Source organism: Astatotilapia calliptera, chromosome 16, assembly GCF_964374335.1.
Source record: "Astatotilapia calliptera chromosome 16, fAstCal68.1, whole genome shotgun sequence".
Lineage (NCBI taxonomy): Eukaryota > Metazoa > Chordata > Actinopteri > Cichliformes > Cichlidae > Astatotilapia > Astatotilapia calliptera.
This window is the reverse complement of record NC_137437.1, coordinates 16,644,015-16,660,351: the sequence shown is the minus strand read 5'-3', so window position 1 is coordinate 16,660,351 and position 16,337 is coordinate 16,644,015. Positions and strand designations below refer to the sequence as shown.

General features: G+C 41.7%; 1 protein-coding gene across 3 annotated transcripts in view; it reads left to right on the top strand.

Annotated features, from left to right (window-relative positions):
* Positions 1 to 16,327, top strand: part of col4a2 (collagen, type IV, alpha 2) — a 61,816-nt gene extending 45,489 nt beyond the window's left edge. For 2 of the 3 annotated variants that reach the window (XM_080290813.1, XM_080290814.1), the window contains 32 exons: positions 47 to 91; positions 298 to 355; positions 843 to 944; positions 2,904 to 3,053; positions 3,139 to 3,210; positions 3,301 to 3,452; positions 3,554 to 3,626; positions 3,758 to 3,864; positions 4,030 to 4,213; positions 4,615 to 4,659; positions 4,948 to 5,022; positions 5,108 to 5,206; positions 5,642 to 5,863; positions 5,946 to 6,107; positions 6,191 to 6,361; positions 6,470 to 6,613; positions 6,694 to 6,819; positions 6,914 to 7,095; positions 9,683 to 9,746; positions 9,852 to 9,926; positions 10,028 to 10,135; positions 10,233 to 10,340; positions 10,424 to 10,495; positions 10,853 to 10,978; positions 11,071 to 11,187; positions 11,302 to 11,463; positions 12,685 to 12,783; positions 12,895 to 13,041; positions 13,127 to 13,243; positions 13,514 to 13,705; positions 14,194 to 14,480; positions 15,091 to 16,327. In XM_080290813.1, coding sequence (XP_080146939.1) covers positions 47 to 91; positions 298 to 355; positions 843 to 944; positions 2,904 to 3,053; positions 3,139 to 3,210; positions 3,301 to 3,452; positions 3,554 to 3,626; positions 3,758 to 3,864; positions 4,030 to 4,213; positions 4,615 to 4,659; positions 4,948 to 5,022; positions 5,108 to 5,206; positions 5,642 to 5,863; positions 5,946 to 6,107; positions 6,191 to 6,361; positions 6,470 to 6,613; positions 6,694 to 6,819; positions 6,914 to 7,095; positions 9,683 to 9,746; positions 9,852 to 9,926; positions 10,028 to 10,135; positions 10,233 to 10,340; positions 10,424 to 10,495; positions 10,853 to 10,978; positions 11,071 to 11,187; positions 11,302 to 11,463; positions 12,685 to 12,783; positions 12,895 to 13,041; positions 13,127 to 13,243; positions 13,514 to 13,705; positions 14,194 to 14,480; positions 15,091 to 15,345 — 4,098 coding nt within the window. In that variant the 3' untranslated portion in view covers positions 15,346 to 16,327. The remainder of the gene's footprint in view (positions 1 to 46; positions 92 to 297; positions 356 to 842; positions 945 to 2,903; positions 3,054 to 3,138; positions 3,211 to 3,300; positions 3,453 to 3,553; positions 3,627 to 3,757; positions 3,865 to 4,029; positions 4,214 to 4,614; positions 4,660 to 4,947; positions 5,023 to 5,107; positions 5,207 to 5,641; positions 5,864 to 5,945; positions 6,108 to 6,190; positions 6,362 to 6,469; positions 6,614 to 6,693; positions 6,820 to 6,913; positions 7,096 to 9,682; positions 9,747 to 9,851; positions 9,927 to 10,027; positions 10,136 to 10,232; positions 10,341 to 10,423; positions 10,496 to 10,852; positions 10,979 to 11,070; positions 11,188 to 11,301; positions 11,464 to 12,684; positions 12,784 to 12,894; positions 13,042 to 13,126; positions 13,244 to 13,513; positions 13,706 to 14,193; positions 14,481 to 15,090) is intronic. The other variant, XM_080290815.1, reaches the window with a different exon arrangement.
* Positions 16,328 to 16,337: the final 10 nt, after the last annotated feature.

Sequence of the window (16,337 nt, the reverse complement as noted above, 5' to 3'; positions counted from 1 at the left end):
AATATAAAACACAGTTTATTAATCTGACAATCACATCTCTCTGTAGGGTGATTACGGTGAAAGAGGACCAAGAGGCAGAGATGGTCCTAAGGTGAGCACCTGATGCTGTTTCATTTCTTTTCTAAATGACTGGTCAACAGAAGGTGTAGACAGTTATTTAGAATAAATGGCTTAGTTATGATATTGTGATTAAAAACAGCACAATGTGCACGTGACAGTCACACACAGACAGTCAAATATCTTATTAGTTGAAGTACCGAGGAGTACAGAAAGACTTAGGATGCATTTGTGTTTCAGGGTGTTATTGGTGACCCAGGAGAGGTGATTTCACAAGGGCCTTTTTGGGACTCAGCGGGTAAGTAACTAACACAAGAGAAACAGTCAAATAATGAGTCAGTGGAAACCAGAAAAATTATTTTGATTAAGATAAATCCGAAACTGTGCTGATAAGCCACTCAATGGAATGAGGCAAGTTTACTAAGGTCAAAGGTCAAGTGACTCTAAAGAAGGTTATTGTAGTCTACATGAGCTCAGATTTCAGTCAAGGCTCTTGTCCAGGAGGGATGTCAACACAACATTTGTTCATGGCATCTGGTTGAGGGTACATTAGAAATGTTTGTTATACTGACATGGAAACAAAGATGGTCCAACATTAATAAAGTGACACTGAAATCAGTATTATTAAGTAACGCAACAAGGACTAATTCTATACGAACAGTGTTACAGAGTTTGGTTTACCATTGTCTGAATGATTTCTTAGCAAACCATGCCTGGAAGCTGTTGATGTTACCTTTTGCGTAAATGCTAAAAAATGCTTCCTGTGTTTTCTTTGACTTTATAAGCCGGTCCTCCTGGTGAGAAAGGTTTACCTGGAGAGAGGGGTTCGATTGGAGACCAAGGTGTTCCTGGTCTGCCAGGACTTCCTGCCTCTGAAGAACAACAAGGTATGTAAACAGAAGCTTTCGAAGGACACGAAACCTTTGACTTAAACAACATCGCAGTTGTTATGAAAAGAGCAGCTGACTGCTGCACGTTCATACTGGTTATTTGTGGCTCGACCTGCTAACACGTGAACAGCCCTTTAAAGCCAAGTATATCATATTTGATATATGAGCTTTTGAGGCTTTTACATTATCAGTGTGATTTTTGTTTCTCCCTGAAAAATCGAAAGAAACAGCACAATAGATTTTAAGGACTAAATTGCAAAAAAAAATGCCTGCATTTTCTGGCAATTATTTCATGGTTCAGGCCTTAAAAGGATCATGTGAACAGATCCCAAAAAACTATGTGGGGCAAAGATTCTGTTATTATGTTTTGACGGGAAAGTGTGGGAAACGTTAAAAACCCTGGCCGGTTGCCTGGAGTTTGATATAACTAACATCAATAAACACAAACTTAGGAAGCTGGTCTTATGGGCCTTTGTAATAATCTTCTGTGTACTCCCTTCTTCTATCCCAACAACTGTAAAAAATAAAACTATCATTTCAGCTGCTGTTCTCTCTAGTAAGCACCACCAGGTTTCTACCGATGTGGTAAAAGATCAGCATTTGCCTTTTTGAGTCACACGTTGTTTGTAAGACTCATAAGTAGTTTCCCTTTTCACGTCATATGGAGAAATAAAATGGCCAAAAACTCCACCTCTACCACCTTCACCTTCACCCAGTTACAGTAGTAGTATTAGTTTCCCAGGCCTTGTTGGAGTTGCGTTTTCACTGTGGAGGAACCATCTGTCAAAATCTGCCTAACTTGTGACTTTGTGGTGACTCACATTTTCCCCTTGGGCGTAGCCTAAGCAGAAAAAGATGGGAATGGGTTAACCTCCACTTGCCTTTTGATGACAGTGTTTCCTACTACATACTTCAGAAAACTGTCTGCCCTGCTGTGCTCACTTCTGAAAAGTAGCGTCAATCAAAATGAGTGATATCGTCTCAGTGCTTCGGATGAAGGACAAGAGATATAAATAGCCATGCAGTCCAGGTCTCTTTCACTGAGCCAAAATACAGAAGCAGTGTGTGATGAAGTACACCCAATGATAAGGTAACCAAAGTCATGCGGCCATGCTCTTTTTAAAGAGAAAAGCATTCTCCTGGCAACTCTCCCAAAGAAACCTGCAGTCTTTTTCTTATTCTACTGTCATGAACTTTAACGGCTAACATGCTAACTGAGGTCTGTGGAGGCTGAGTTCTTGGGTTTGTTTGATTCTTTGAACATTGTATTCTGACATTCGGGTTAATTTGCTGGCTCCTGCCTACTACTTACCTTTGTAATTCCTATGGAGGCAGTAAGGTTGTACTTAGTTCTTCACACAGCAGCTTTTGCTTTCTGTAATACATGCTATGTTGTTGTTCATCTTTGGTTGTATATAAATCAATAAATCAATCTGGAAAGCCCTGCTTTTTATCATGTCCTGATACTTAAAACTAAAACTTGGAAAATAGCTGTTGTTTTTTTTTGTTTTGTTTTTTTTACATATGAAACTACTAGGTAACCCTATTTGATGTTATAGGTTGAGAATTCCTTGTTTGACTTTCCAAAGTTAATAGAAATTGGAATGATTTAAGCCAGGGGTGTCAGACTCGAGACCTCGAGGGCCGGTGTCCTGCAGATGTATCCTTAATGCAACACAGCTGATTTAAATGGCTAAACTACCTCCTCAGCGTGTCTTGAAGTTCTCCAGAGGCTGGTAATGAACTAATCATTTATTCAGGTTTGTTGACCCAGGGTGAGATCTAAAACCTGCAGGACGCCTCCCCTTGAGGTCTGGAGCCTGACACCCCTGATTTAAGCAACTTTAACACTATATTTGTACCACTGTGATAGGAGGCGTGTGCCGATGTCAAAACTCCTGGACTGTTGTTATAACCACAGAAATAACTTCTGAAAACGTTGTTTGTTTCCATCAGTCTTCGTTTTGTTCGGGCCAGAAGGTTTTGCTGGAGATAAAGGAGACAAGGGCCAACAAGGTGAACCAGGACGCCCTGCTCTCAGTGCAGGACCACAGGGAGTCAAGGGGCGCAGCGGGGAGATGGGCCCTCCTGGACCAAAAGGGACATGTGAGGGAATCAGGTTACTTTTATTGTTGTCTCTGTTTGTAAAATCTGTTACATCTTTATGTATTATAGTTTTATTTGCCTTTAGGGGGAGAGTACCACAAGGGAGCCCCAGGTGAGAGAGGAAGGCCTGGAAACGCAGGCTCCAAAGGACCAAAAGGTGAAGTAGTAGTTTTCTAAACTGTTAATATTCTAAATAAATAAAAAAGCAGTCATTTAATCAGAACAATTTCCTCCTGTGTACGTTTAGGTGATCATGGAGAATGTCAGTGCAACGTTGTAAATGCTATACCTGGTTTACTCGGCCGTCCCGGTGATCCTGGCGATCCGGGGATGACTGGAGAGTTTGGTCAGGAAGGTGATCCAGGAGATCCAGGTCTCCAAGGAGACGAAGGGTTCGCAGTAAGGCAAAATAAAAAAAAAAGACAAACTCTACTTGTACAGACAAAAAAAACCCCCAAACATCTCCTTATTCCCCTCCGCTTTGTTCTCTTGTGCTATAGGGATTTCCTGGGCTCGATGGTTTGTCAGGCCCAAAAGGTCGTAAGGGGGACACAACTATCGCCAAAGAGAAAGGTGCCTCTTATCTTATTTTTGTCTTATTTCAGATCAACAGTAGAGTTACAAGTGAGCAAGAAAAGAAATACCATGTTTATTTGTGTTTGTGGTTGTTTGCATGCCTGGCAATGTCTTTGTATTCCCAACAGGACATCACGGTGACCCAGGAGATTTAGGAAAAGATGGTGAGCCAGGAGCACCTGGGGCTCCAGGCAGAAGCGGTCAGGCTGGTTTGCCTGGCAACCGAGGTTCTCCAGTGAGTCCATCACTATTTCACATTGTCTTTACCTTTAAAAAAGTCTCCTACTCTGTGATTTGCATCTTATCCTAAACTATTTGTTGCTCATTTGTTCCCTTTACTTGCCTCGCTTGAGTACCAACAATCTTAAAATGCAGTGATTGTGATGGTCCATATAAATAGGGAGAAGGACCCAGGGGAGAACGTGGGGACAAAGGTTTCCCAGGTATTTCTGGTCGACCGGGCACAGTAGGGTTGAGCGGAGAACCAGGTCTAAATCTTGAGGGTGTCAAAGGTGTGCGTGGCTTACCTGGTGACGACGGTCTCACTGGCTATGATGGAAGTCCAGGAACACCAGGCAGTCCAGGTAATGAGCTGCCTCCTTACCTACTTCTATTCTGTCTTATTTGTGGTGTTGCATATATCTCCTCTAAGGCTTTGTCTCCTTACAGGCATTTTACTCATTTTCACTCTACTAAATATTACATTTTATTTTGTCTTTTTTAAAATATTCTCTTTTGTCACTTAATGCAAGGAAGTCAAATGGGAATGACGATTAATGGCCGGTGTTTAAAAGAGGACGATGCATGTAGATTGTTTTCCATTTTATTGACTTTTCTTCCTTTGCCTCGTGCTATCTCTTTGTTGCAGGAGCTCCATCTCTCAAACCAGCTGCAGCCGAGCTTGTTTGAGATAATGCTTGTGCTTTTGAATAACTCTTATTTCGAATGCCTCTCTCTTTCATTCTCCCTCATTTGCAACTGAAAGGCGGCTGTAGTCTGACAGGAGGAGAAGGACAGGTGGATGTAACAGGTAGCTGGCATAACAACGTTTTCACCTTATTGCTTCGATTGTGACTACTCTGTTGTGCTTTGCTTCTAGGTTATTTGTTTGGGATGCATGATGAATTATGAAATGTTTAAAATATTTCAGTGTGTCCAGACACCAGCTAATGTAAGGATAAAGATAATGTCACTTTCTCAAAACCGTTCACGCTGGGCAGCAGTAAAAGTTCACCTTCACCAAAGTAGTTCTTTCCAAACACTTTGACGCACATTTAAAATCTTGTCCTGAATATCGTGTTTGTTATTTTCTTCTCAGGCCCTTGCGATACATTTGTAGGACCTCCTGGATCACCTGGACTTCCAGGGCCTACTGGATTATCAGGAGTTAAAGGTAAAATATCAAGACCCTGATGCTATGCTTTGTTCCTTGCAGGGGAACTATGTTTTGATACCTTCTTTTACCCTCAATCCAACAGGTCTTCCTGGCCAAAAAGGACCACAGGGTTTCTATGGAGTAAGGGGAACGAAAGGAGAATTAGGAGATCAAGGCATTGGTGGCCCCCCTGGACCACCAGGTGAAGACTGATAAGAAAATCCCAAGGGCCAGTTTTAGTAACAGTATACACTTGCACAAAACCTTCTTTTGGTGTTAAAAGGCTACTGTTGGTACTTCCTTAAGAGGCATAGTGTCAGTCTTTTAGTTTCTTTGAACCTTTTCTCTTATCAGGTTTTTGACCCACTAATTTGAGCTGCTTTTTGTTCATTGTGTTGGTTGCTGTTGATGAACTTGCTATGACTTTATTAATTTGTGCATTTTTAGGAGATCATCTGCAGACCTTTGCACTCCCATCAGCCCTTTTTTTTGAGATTGTACTGTAGCATCATGCTAATTTTCCCCGTTTAGTAAATCTGGCCCCAACTGTGCAATAGTCCTGTAGATAGAACTGTTCTAATTGTTGGTTGAAATATTATCTTTAGTCTATATTTTCTTTTGTTGGTTCTTTAAACAGGTTTTACAGGCCCTCGTGGAGACTTGGGAACCCCAGGCAGTAAAGGCTCCGTAGGAGTCGCCGGCTCATCCGGTATGTCTGGTCGGCATGGAACACAGGGTGAAAAGGGTGTTCATGGAGAAATCTTGGATGCAATGCCTGGATCACCTGGAGACCCAGGACTGCCTGGACTTCGAGGGTTTAAAGGCCTATCGGGAGAACAAGGAGAACCAGGTTATCCAGGTAAGCAGTTTCTCTTTTTCATTTTTTCAAATCCCTAATTTGATAGGTATGATTCATGGTTTATATCCATCTACTTCTCCAGGAATGGGTGGCATGCCTGGTATGACTGGCTTAAAGGGTAAGGTTGGCCCTCCAGGGCTGCTGGGGGAGGAAGGAAAGCCTGGACCAGATGGCAATTTTGGCTATCCTGGTGATCCTGGGAGGACAGGTCCCCGAGGGCTACATGGTGCAGTTGGACACCCAGGTTAGAAGAATATACACACAGGTGTACTTTTCCACAAATCTTCACATTTATGTCTGACATCCCTCTTATGTCTTGTTGTCTAGGTTTAACTGGAGAGAGGGGAAATGAAGGAGACCCAGGTCCTCCAGGACCTATTGGTTTAAAAGGTATCCCAGGGGAATTTGGAAATGATGGCGTCATCGGAGAGAGTGGTCCACCTGGTGATCCAGGATTTCCCGGTTTAAATGGACGCCCTGGCGTTCCAGGAATGAAGGGTTTGTTTCTTAATTAATCAAATGCTTAAGACCATAAAGAAACACAAAATAAATTATGTGAACATGCCCACCATTTGTCAAAATGTTCTGTGGTTCCTCCATTTTAAGGATACAAAGGGTCACATGGCATGTCAGGTTTTGAGGGTCGTAGTGGTGATCTCGGATTGAAGGGCCACAGTGGACTGAAAGGAGAGTCGGGACTGCAAGGTGAAGTAGGCCTAAAAGGAATAAAAGGCCAAGGTGGAGAAAAAGGTGAGACTGGCACCTGTAGATTCCTTGAGCTGTTTTGAAACTGGACAAAAACTCAACAACTGACCACAACTGTCTGCTAGGTGATCGTGGTCTGACAGGTCCTCCTGGGGAGAAACCAAAAGTTCCTCCACAGATGCTTGTTGAAATGAAAGGACTCAAGGGAGAGGGTGGACCTGTAGGAAATCAAGGTTTCATTGGGGCAAGAGGTGTGAAGCTCAAATCAAATTTCATTTCCTCCTTTTGTCTCAGTTCCTCTGCTCTCTCACCCCTAACTTTGGCACATCTTACTCTTTTCCAAAGGCTCTAAGGGTTTTCCCGGTGTGCCGGGGGAGGAGGGAACCCATGGTTTCCCCGGGGACCCCAGCAATGAGAAAGGATATCAAGGAGATCCAGGTCCACAGGGGCTACCAGGAATCAAAGGAATGCCAGGGATAACTGGAAACCGAGGAATTACTGGTTTCGGGGGAATGCATGGTGTAAAGGTGAAACTATCAATAAAATGAATGTAATTCAGTTATCAAGGGGCAACATCCAGGTCTGAGTGAAGAAGTCAGCACCAAGATGTGGAAGTCTTCCAATACTCACTTGAGGAAGGCTCTAAAGCAAGTCAGCTGAAGTAACTGACTTATTGGAATGTCCAACTTTATCTCTATGAGACATCTATCCCGTGCACCTTACACTTTGCTAGTGCTGTACATGAACATTCTATAAGTATGCTTTTGTTAAACTCGCTTATATTTCCTGCGCTCATCTAAGTTGTGAAAAAAAGTTTGAAACTGCAGACTTAATACTAGCATCCCTGGCTCTAAAAAAATTATCCCCTTGCACTAGTGTACAGGTGATGTAAAAGGCCCGTTCAGCTCATCATGCACTGTTTTCACCACGGCTAGTGCTAGCAGCATTTGCTAGCAGACAATGCACCTACCATCAGTAGTGCTGAAGCCAGTCCCTACAGGGAGTGCAGAATTATTAGGCAAATGAGTATTTTGTCCACATCATCCTCTTCATGCATGTTGTCTTACTCCAAGCTGTATAGGCTCGAAAGCCTACTACCAATGAAGCATATTAGGTGATGTGCATCTCTGTAATGAGAAGGGGTGTGGTCTAATGACATCAACACCCTATATCAGGTGTGCATAATTATTAGGCAACGTCCTTTCCTTTGGCAAAATGGGTCAAAAGAAGGACTTGACAGGCTCAGAAAAGTCACAAATAGTGAGATATCTTGCAGAGGGATGCAGCAGTCTCAAAATTGCAAAGCTTCTGAAGCGTGATCATCGAACAATCAAGCGTTTCATTCAAAATAGTCAACAGGGTCGCAAGAAGCGTGTGGAAAAACCAAGGCGCAAAATAACTGCCCATGAACTGAGAAAAGTCAAGCGTGCAGCTGCCAAGATGCCACTTGCCACCAGTTTGGCCATATTTCAGAGCTGCAACATCACTGGAGTGCCCAAAAGCACAAGGTGTGCAATACTCAGAGACATGGCCAAGGTAAGAAAGGCTGAAAGACGACCACCACTGAACAAGACACACAAGCTGAAACGTCAAGACTGGGCCAAGAAATATCTCAAGACTGGTTTTTCTAAGGTTTTATGGACTGATGAAATGAGAGTGAGTCTTGATGGGCCAGATGGATGGGCCCGTGGCTGGATTGGTAAAGGGCAGAGAGCTCCAGTCCGACTCAGACGCCAGCAAGGTGGAGGTGGAGTACTGGTTTGGGCTGGTATCATCAAAGATGAGCTTGTGGGGCCTTTTCGGGTTGAGGATGGAGTCAAGCTCAACTCCCAGTCCTACTGCCAGTTTCTGGAAGACACCTTCTTCAAGCAGTGGTACAGGAAGAAGTTTGCATCCTTCAAGAAAAACATGATTTTCATGCAGGACAATGCTCCATCACACGCGTCCAAGTACTCCACAGCGTGGCTGGCAAGAAAGGGTATAAAAGAAGAAAAACTAATGACATGGCCTCCTTGTTCACCTGATCTGAACCCCATTGAGAACCTGTGGTCCATCATCAAATGTGAGATTTACAAGGAGGGAAAACAGTACACCTCTCTGAACAGTGTCTGGGAGGCTGTGGTTGCTGCTGCACGCAATGTTGATGGTGAACAGATCAAAACACTGACAGAATCCATGGATGGCAGGCTTTTGAGTGTCCTTGCAAAGAAAGGTGGCTATATTGGTCGCTGATTTGTTTTTGTTTTGTTTTGAATGTCAGAAATGTATATTTGTGAATGTGGAGATGTTATATTGGTTTCACTGGTAAAAATCAATAATTGAAATGGGTATATATTTGTTTTTTGTTAAGTTGCCTAATAATTATGCACAGTAATAGTCACCTGCACACACAGATATCCCCCTAAAATAGCTAAAACTAAAAACAAACTAAAAACTACTTCCAAAAACATTCAGCTTTGATATTAATGAGTTTTTTGGGTTCATTGAGAACATGGTTGTTGTTCAATTATAACATTATTCCTCAAAAATACAACTTGCCTAATAATTCTGCACTCCCTGTATATAAAGATTTTACTTCACAGTAACACGATCAAGCTCTATGTCTGTGTTTTAGCTCTATGTAGCCACAGAACACCCCCCACTCCCACCACATCAGTGCTAAACAGCAGACAGGTGCAGCTAGATTCTAGTAGGTGGATATAGTGGAGCAGTTAGCAGCTAAAAGCTAAAGTTCCCTAAACTTCCTATAGAAGTAGTACTTTTTCAAAGAAAAATATTGTTTAAAAGTTTTATATAATTGAGTGTGATTTAGAGACAGTGAGGCTCAAGGATACTATTGGAGTGCAATATAAAAAAACAGGTGTAAAGTGATTCAGGATAAACTGATCCAGGATAAAGTCTAGTTATGTATCTTGACCCTCTGATCTTTACAATTTCTTTCTCTATCTTCCCTTCCTGAATGGTTTGAGAACTTCTTTAAATCCTAAATTTATATTTTCAGCTTCGTCTGTAAAAATTCATTTTTTTACCTGCATGTTCAGCGCGTTTCTTTTCTCGCAGACATCATTCCTGTGTGCGCATGTGTTTTTAATTGTCCACATATAACTTTTTTAGGGAACTAAAGGGAGTCCTGGTGCCTATGGCTCATCGGGTGAAACAGGAAGGAAGGGAGACAGAGGTACAACCAGGAACTTTAATTTCAGACATTCTGAGATTTAAACACTGATTATAGTGATCATGAGGGAAATTTGTATGTGGTGTTAAATTGTAATAAATTTCACAGGTGAGAAAGGCCCTCGTATAGACCTTCCTGGAGTTCCTGGATTGAGAGGAGAGGATGGATTTATAGGAGAGCCAGGTACAAACTGTAGCTCATCAAATTTCTTCTTTTCTTGTTTTGATTAGCAATTGTTAACTAGTGATGGTCTGAAATTAAATGATTTAATATCCCTCTTAAAGGCCAGACAGGACTAACTGGAACGACTGGGGACAGAGGTATACCTGGCTTTGAAGGTATTAAAGGCATGAAGGGAGAGGCAGGCATTCTGGGATTACCAGGATTTCCAGGTAGAACACACACTCACACTGACCACTTAATTGTACAGTTTTGAATGCTAGATATTATATATGCATGACACTGCATTTACATGTATATATTTCATAGGATCGGATGGGCAGAAGGGAACGTCTGGTAATCAAGGTCAAAAGGGCCTTCCAGGCTCTCCTGGGCAAGAGGGCCAACCAGGCATTCCTGGCTTCCGGGGTGTCAAAGGTCAGATAACTGTCCTGTTCTTTCTCTTCAAACTACATGCCTGTTTTCTCCAATATTATTCTGTACTATGAAAATGTGTACAGGTCTTCCTGGCCCAAAAGGTCTTGATGGATTAGATGGATTGAAAGGGCAGAAGGGTTTCACTGGAACACCAGGTACTATTTTCCAAGAATTCATGGACATTTTTTCCATGTGTGCAATCCTAAAACATATAGAGTATAATACCTCTACTGGAATATACCACTATTATTTCAAAATAAAGGTCAACCACTACTTCAGATACACAAAGGATAGTGGATAAAGAACATCCAAAATAGCAAAAAATAGCATCACAAGCTGGGGGTTAGACTCTAAACATAATATCAAAATGTGTCTTTGTCTTTCATTGGTTGTGTATTCATAGACATTAAAGCAACAATTAAATCCAGCCTAAACAGAATGAAAGATATGTCTTGCTTTTTCTGTGTTGCAAAAACTTTAGTAACCCCACATTTCCTGGCTTTTTCCATCAGGTCCAAACATCACTGGACCTGCTGGGGAGACGGGAATTAAAGGACAGAAGGGAGACAGCGGTGACCCTAATAACCAGCCAGGTTCTCCAGGTGCACTGGGTTCGAAAGGCTTCCAGGGACCTCATGGTTAGTCTCTACCGCCATGCATTAATAAGACCCATTTGTAATACAATTCAACTTTCTTAAAGCTGACACAATCCCATGTTTCATCCATTCAGGTGATCAAGGACAACCTGGCCCACCAGGATTCCGTGGCCCCCCAGGATTAAGTGGGACCTCAGACAGAAGGGGACCCCTTGGGGACTCTGGCTTTGCTGGACCTAAAGGATACCAAGGTAAAAAAGATTCAGTTTTGTGAAAGGAAACCATTGTTATTTCACACCAGTACACTGGGATGCCTTGTCTTCAATTTATCTGTATTTATTAACCCGTATTGACGTATTTTCCAGGTTTCACTGGAAACAGAGGTCTTTCTGGTGTGGACGCTCCCCCAGGAGAGCAGGGTGTAACAGGAATAAATGGCTTTCCTGGATTCCCAGGAAGGAAAGGAATTAAAGGAGATCAAGGTCCAGTTGGATACATAGGGTCAAATGGTATTTCTGGGAAGAAAGGTACGGATTAAATTAAAACATTTAACTGTGTTTAAATTAGTACTGCATGAGTGTACATGGTCAAATAATCAGCTAATGGAATTGCAACAGTATTATTTAATTTCTAGAGTTTGTCACAACAGTACAGTTTTGTCTGTGCAACTATATCAGTCTCACACATTGCTGTGGATGACTTTTGGCCCCTTCTTCTTTACGTTGCTTCAGTTCATTCAGGTTTGCAGGTATTCATTAATGCAAAGCTCTCCATTTGTGTTGCCAACTTATCACCTTGATTCTTTTCTTTCTTTTTTTTAGTTATTCTGCTGTAGCTTTACTGGTTTGCTTGGGATATTGTCCTATTGCATGTCCCACTTTCAACCAAGTTTTAGCTGGTAGGCGGATGGCATCACATTGGACTCTAGAATACTTTGGTACACAGAGGAGTTCAGTGACTGAAAAGTAACAGGGCGTCATGGCTGCAAAACAAGCCAAAATCCTCACCCCTCCACCACTGTGATTAACAGTGGGTATGAGGTGTTTGTTGATATGCTGGGTTAGGTTATCACCAAATGTGGTGCCGTGCATTATGGCCAAACACTTCCACTTTGGGTTTAGCTGTCCAAAGGACATTGTTCCGGAAGTCTTGTGTGCATTCAGAGGTAAATTTGCAAACCTAAGTCATATGGTGATGTTCTTAGAGAAAATAATTTTTCTCTGGCAACCAAACAAGTCATACTAGTGCAGTCTTTTTCTAATTATTCTGCCATTAACTTTAACATTTAGCTTGCTAAATGAGGTCTGAGATGTAGTCTTGTTTTTTTGGAGTTTCTCTAAGCATTGCACAGTCTGAAACAGGATAAAGTTGCAGGGATGCCCACTCCTGGGAAGATTGTGTTAACTCAAACTCCATTCCAGCAAACTGCCTAAATGTCTGCTTTTTAGAGGTGGTCACACTCCCCGGTGATCAGTTAATCAAGTGCATTTGCTACTTACCCTCCTAATTCCTATGGAAGCAGTAATGGTGCTCACAGCACTCCTGTGAAAAGTTTCTTTTTCACATGACTATCAGTTTTTTGGGACGGTAGATTTCTTACTAGTAATTTAGGTCAAAGAAATACTGTTGAATTACCTAAAAATCACACAAAGAAGCTTAAGTTACAAAAAGATTGTGCCAAAGATGCCCCATACGGTCCTGCTAAGGCATATTATGATGATTAATTTCATCTGCTTTTTTTGTTACAGGAATGAAAGGAGAGCAAGGATTCATGGGATTACCTGGCAAGACTGGTGTAAAGGGACAAAGAGGGCCAGTCGGTCCAAAAGGAAGCACTGGACTTCCAGGTTAATTATAGAGTCATAATATACTGACTGACCTCTAGGTATCATACCCTGTGTGGGTACATGTATGCTCGTTTTCTTTTTGTCTTCACTGTTATATGATCTGTTTTCCAGGTCTTCCTGGGCCTCCAGGAAACCAGGGTCCTCCTCCAGTTTCCATCAGAATTCCAGGAGAGAGGGGACTTCCTGGACCACAGGGTATCCGAGGTCCCAAGGGGTATATAGGGGACCCAGGTGCACAAGGTCTTCCTGGAGATCAAGGTTAGTTATTGTAAAACTTTTGCTGTTGACCATTCCTAAAAATTGTCGGGCCCAATTAATACATATAGATATTGTTTCTGTACAGGGTTCGTGGGACCCATTGGACAAAAAGGAATGCCAGGGATCAGTGGTAGACCGGGAATCCCTGGATTGCGTGGCGAAGGTGGACAAATTGGCCACCCTGGTCTACAGGGCATGGAAGGTGCGTCTGATACTCTGATATTTTGGAATTAGCTTAATAAAACCTGGATTAAAAGATTTAAAGTAGGTGTGAACTATAACATTGTGTGAGTGTTGATTTAGTGAAAAAATGTCAAATGTCTGATTGGATTATCGTAATATCATAGAGTAGATAATTAACAGGTCTTGAGGCCATATATGAAATACTGAATGATTCAGGTATACGGAGTATGTGAATGCATCACCTCAGTAGGTTATAAGACCACCGAATGAACTCCTCATTCCTCATTAGGTCACCACGGTAACCCGGGAATTTCCGGTTTACCTGGCATGCCTGGCCGCAGTGTCAGTGTGGGTTACTTGCTGGTGAAACACAGTCAGTCCGATCAGATACCCATGTGTCCCGTGGGTATGGCTAAACTGTGGGATGGCTACAGCTTGCTGTACCTCGAGGGCCAGGAAAAGGCCCACAACCAGGACCTTGGTAAGTCATCCTAAGTGTGAAAATTACTCTACATGTGTTAATGTGTGTTAAAGTTTTACTTGCTTCTTCGTGCTGAATGTTGTTCTTTACAACTGCGGCTGCATGTTTGTGGTCACTGTCACGCAGAAGCAATGTTTCACTATTTGTAACTTCCTGATGGTGTTGCATGATAGAAATGAACCTCTTGATTATTTTAAGGCTGCTTTTAAAATGTTGACCAACAGATTCTGTCAGATTACTTTAAATAGTTTTATTTAGCAGATTTAAAGTGTACCACACAGACAGAACCTTTCAAAGAAGAAAAAAATACCATCTTCTTATTATACATGACAAGTTCGTAAATTTATATATTTATATAATATGTAATAGCTTGATTTTTTTTTTCACTTGTGTGATATTTAGTGATTTAATTTCTTTACATTTTTCTTCAAAGGAGCCAGAAATTCCTGTAATTTTTATAAAGTGTTTGTATTTTCTGTTTTTTCAAGGTTTGGCAGGCTCCTGCCTCTCAAAGTTCAGCACCATGCCCTTCCTCTACTGCAATCCAGGAGACATTTGTTACTACGCCAGCAGAAATGACAAATCCTACTGGCTGTCAACAACTGCCCCGCTTCCTATGATGCCTGTCGAGCAGGGCGGCATAAAACCATACATCAGCCGCTGCTCAGTGTGTGAAGCTCCATCAGTTGCAATAGCAGTGCACAGTCAGGACATCACCATCCCACAGTGTCCTGCAGGCTGGCGCAGCTTGTGGATTGGCTACTCCTTCCTCATGGTGAGTTTCAGGTTCAGGTTCCAGAAGTCTGATTTACAGTGTGTGTGTCTGGGATAATGTGCAGACAGAGAAGTAGCATAGTTGTAGAGTAGCATGTGGCTTTCTGAACCATAAATCCAATTCCTAAACCATCTTGCAACCAACATGCATTTTTTTCTAATAGCCAGCATAAAGAAGTCAAATTGTGCAGAAAAGTGTGAACTTTGACCTTAGTAAATATTTCTGTTACATTCATGGTCTGAATTTCTAGTTTTAAGTCTTATTAAAAGCAGCAGGATGTTTATTTTCTGAATTATGGCCCCATTCTTCACATATGACAAGAAATCAGAGTTTCCAATATATGTTTAAATTCTATAATTAAAAGTCAGAATATGTAGGAAATATTTTTAACAGAACAGATTGATGTATATCTTGTCCTACTTCTACAGAAATACACATAATTATTTTCCCAGTAACTGGTGTTAGTATCAGCCCTGGCCCCAAAACAATTGTATTGGTTGACTTTATTTTAATATTATTGGATTTGCTGACAGAGAAAACACATTTTCAATTGTTCAACTCGACTTCTCATCTGCCTGATTAAAATTTCCTTTCACCTTTGTCCTTGCAGCACACCGCAGCGGGAAACGAAGGCGGAGGTCAGTCCTTGTCGTCGCCCGGTTCGTGCCTGGAGGACTTCCGCACAACACCATTCATCGAGTGCAACGGGGCCAAAGGCACTTGCCACTACTTTGCTAACAAGCAGAGCTTCTGGCTAACCTCCATAGATCAGCAGTTCCACTCTGAGCCGTCATCAGAGACGCTAAAAGCAGGCCAGCTCCTGTCACGCATCAGCCGTTGCCAGGTCTGCATGAAGAACTTGTGAAAGACTCAACAGCAGACTTCACATTGACAGCGGTCTAATACTAAAACCGATCAGATAACAGGGGATCCAGAAAATGTAGATCACTGTCAATGGGGAAACTTGTTTCCCTGAGCTGCAGAGCTCAGATATGCAATGACTGATGATTGAGATGCCTCGAGCTTTGAGTTACACTGTAGATAAATAAGAAGAGGCGGTGAGAACGGCAGTATTGTGGAGAAACATCATCTTTGTGTTAAATGTAGTTTGGTGCTTCATTTTTTAACTTATTACCTCAGTTACTATGACACATTGTTAACTATCAGAGACCATACACTACAGCTGAACCAAAGATGCACATATGTATGCAATGCTTAGTTTAACTACATGCTCTTATTGTTTAGGATTTAAAGCCCGACATAAAGACACTAACACTGCTTTTCAGCCACATGAAGGTGAGAAGGGTTTCATTGGAGCTCATGAACACGTGTTTGTAGATACTTTTGAAAGGGTTATCCTGCTTCTTTTCAGTTACTCTTACAAAGCCGAGTTTTATAAAATTACCATGCACTGTTAGCTTGCTTTTGTCAACTTCTGCAGAGCCACGTAACTTTTCCTGACGCGTTCGTACAATGCACTGATACCGTTTTTACTATCTGAATGAACTTGACCCCATCCCTGCAAGTTTTTTAAATGTATATCCAATCTAGTACTACTTACATCATTTTCCTTTACACTTTTAGCCTCTGGATTACGCCATCAGGACAGAATGTAAACACAGAGGTCTGACCATAGCCGATCCTTGCTCCTGTCACTGACCCTTTGTTAGATAGGAGCGTTTCACAGAATTTAGAAAAGATTCTATTTCATCTACATGCACTTCTTAAGAAATAATTATTAGACCAGAAAAATACTGACAACATCTGATATAATTGTAATATAATTATAGTGTTTTTATAACATGATTATTTCATCGGATCGGAAAGATTAAATGTTGTTTGTTACACTTGTGTGTC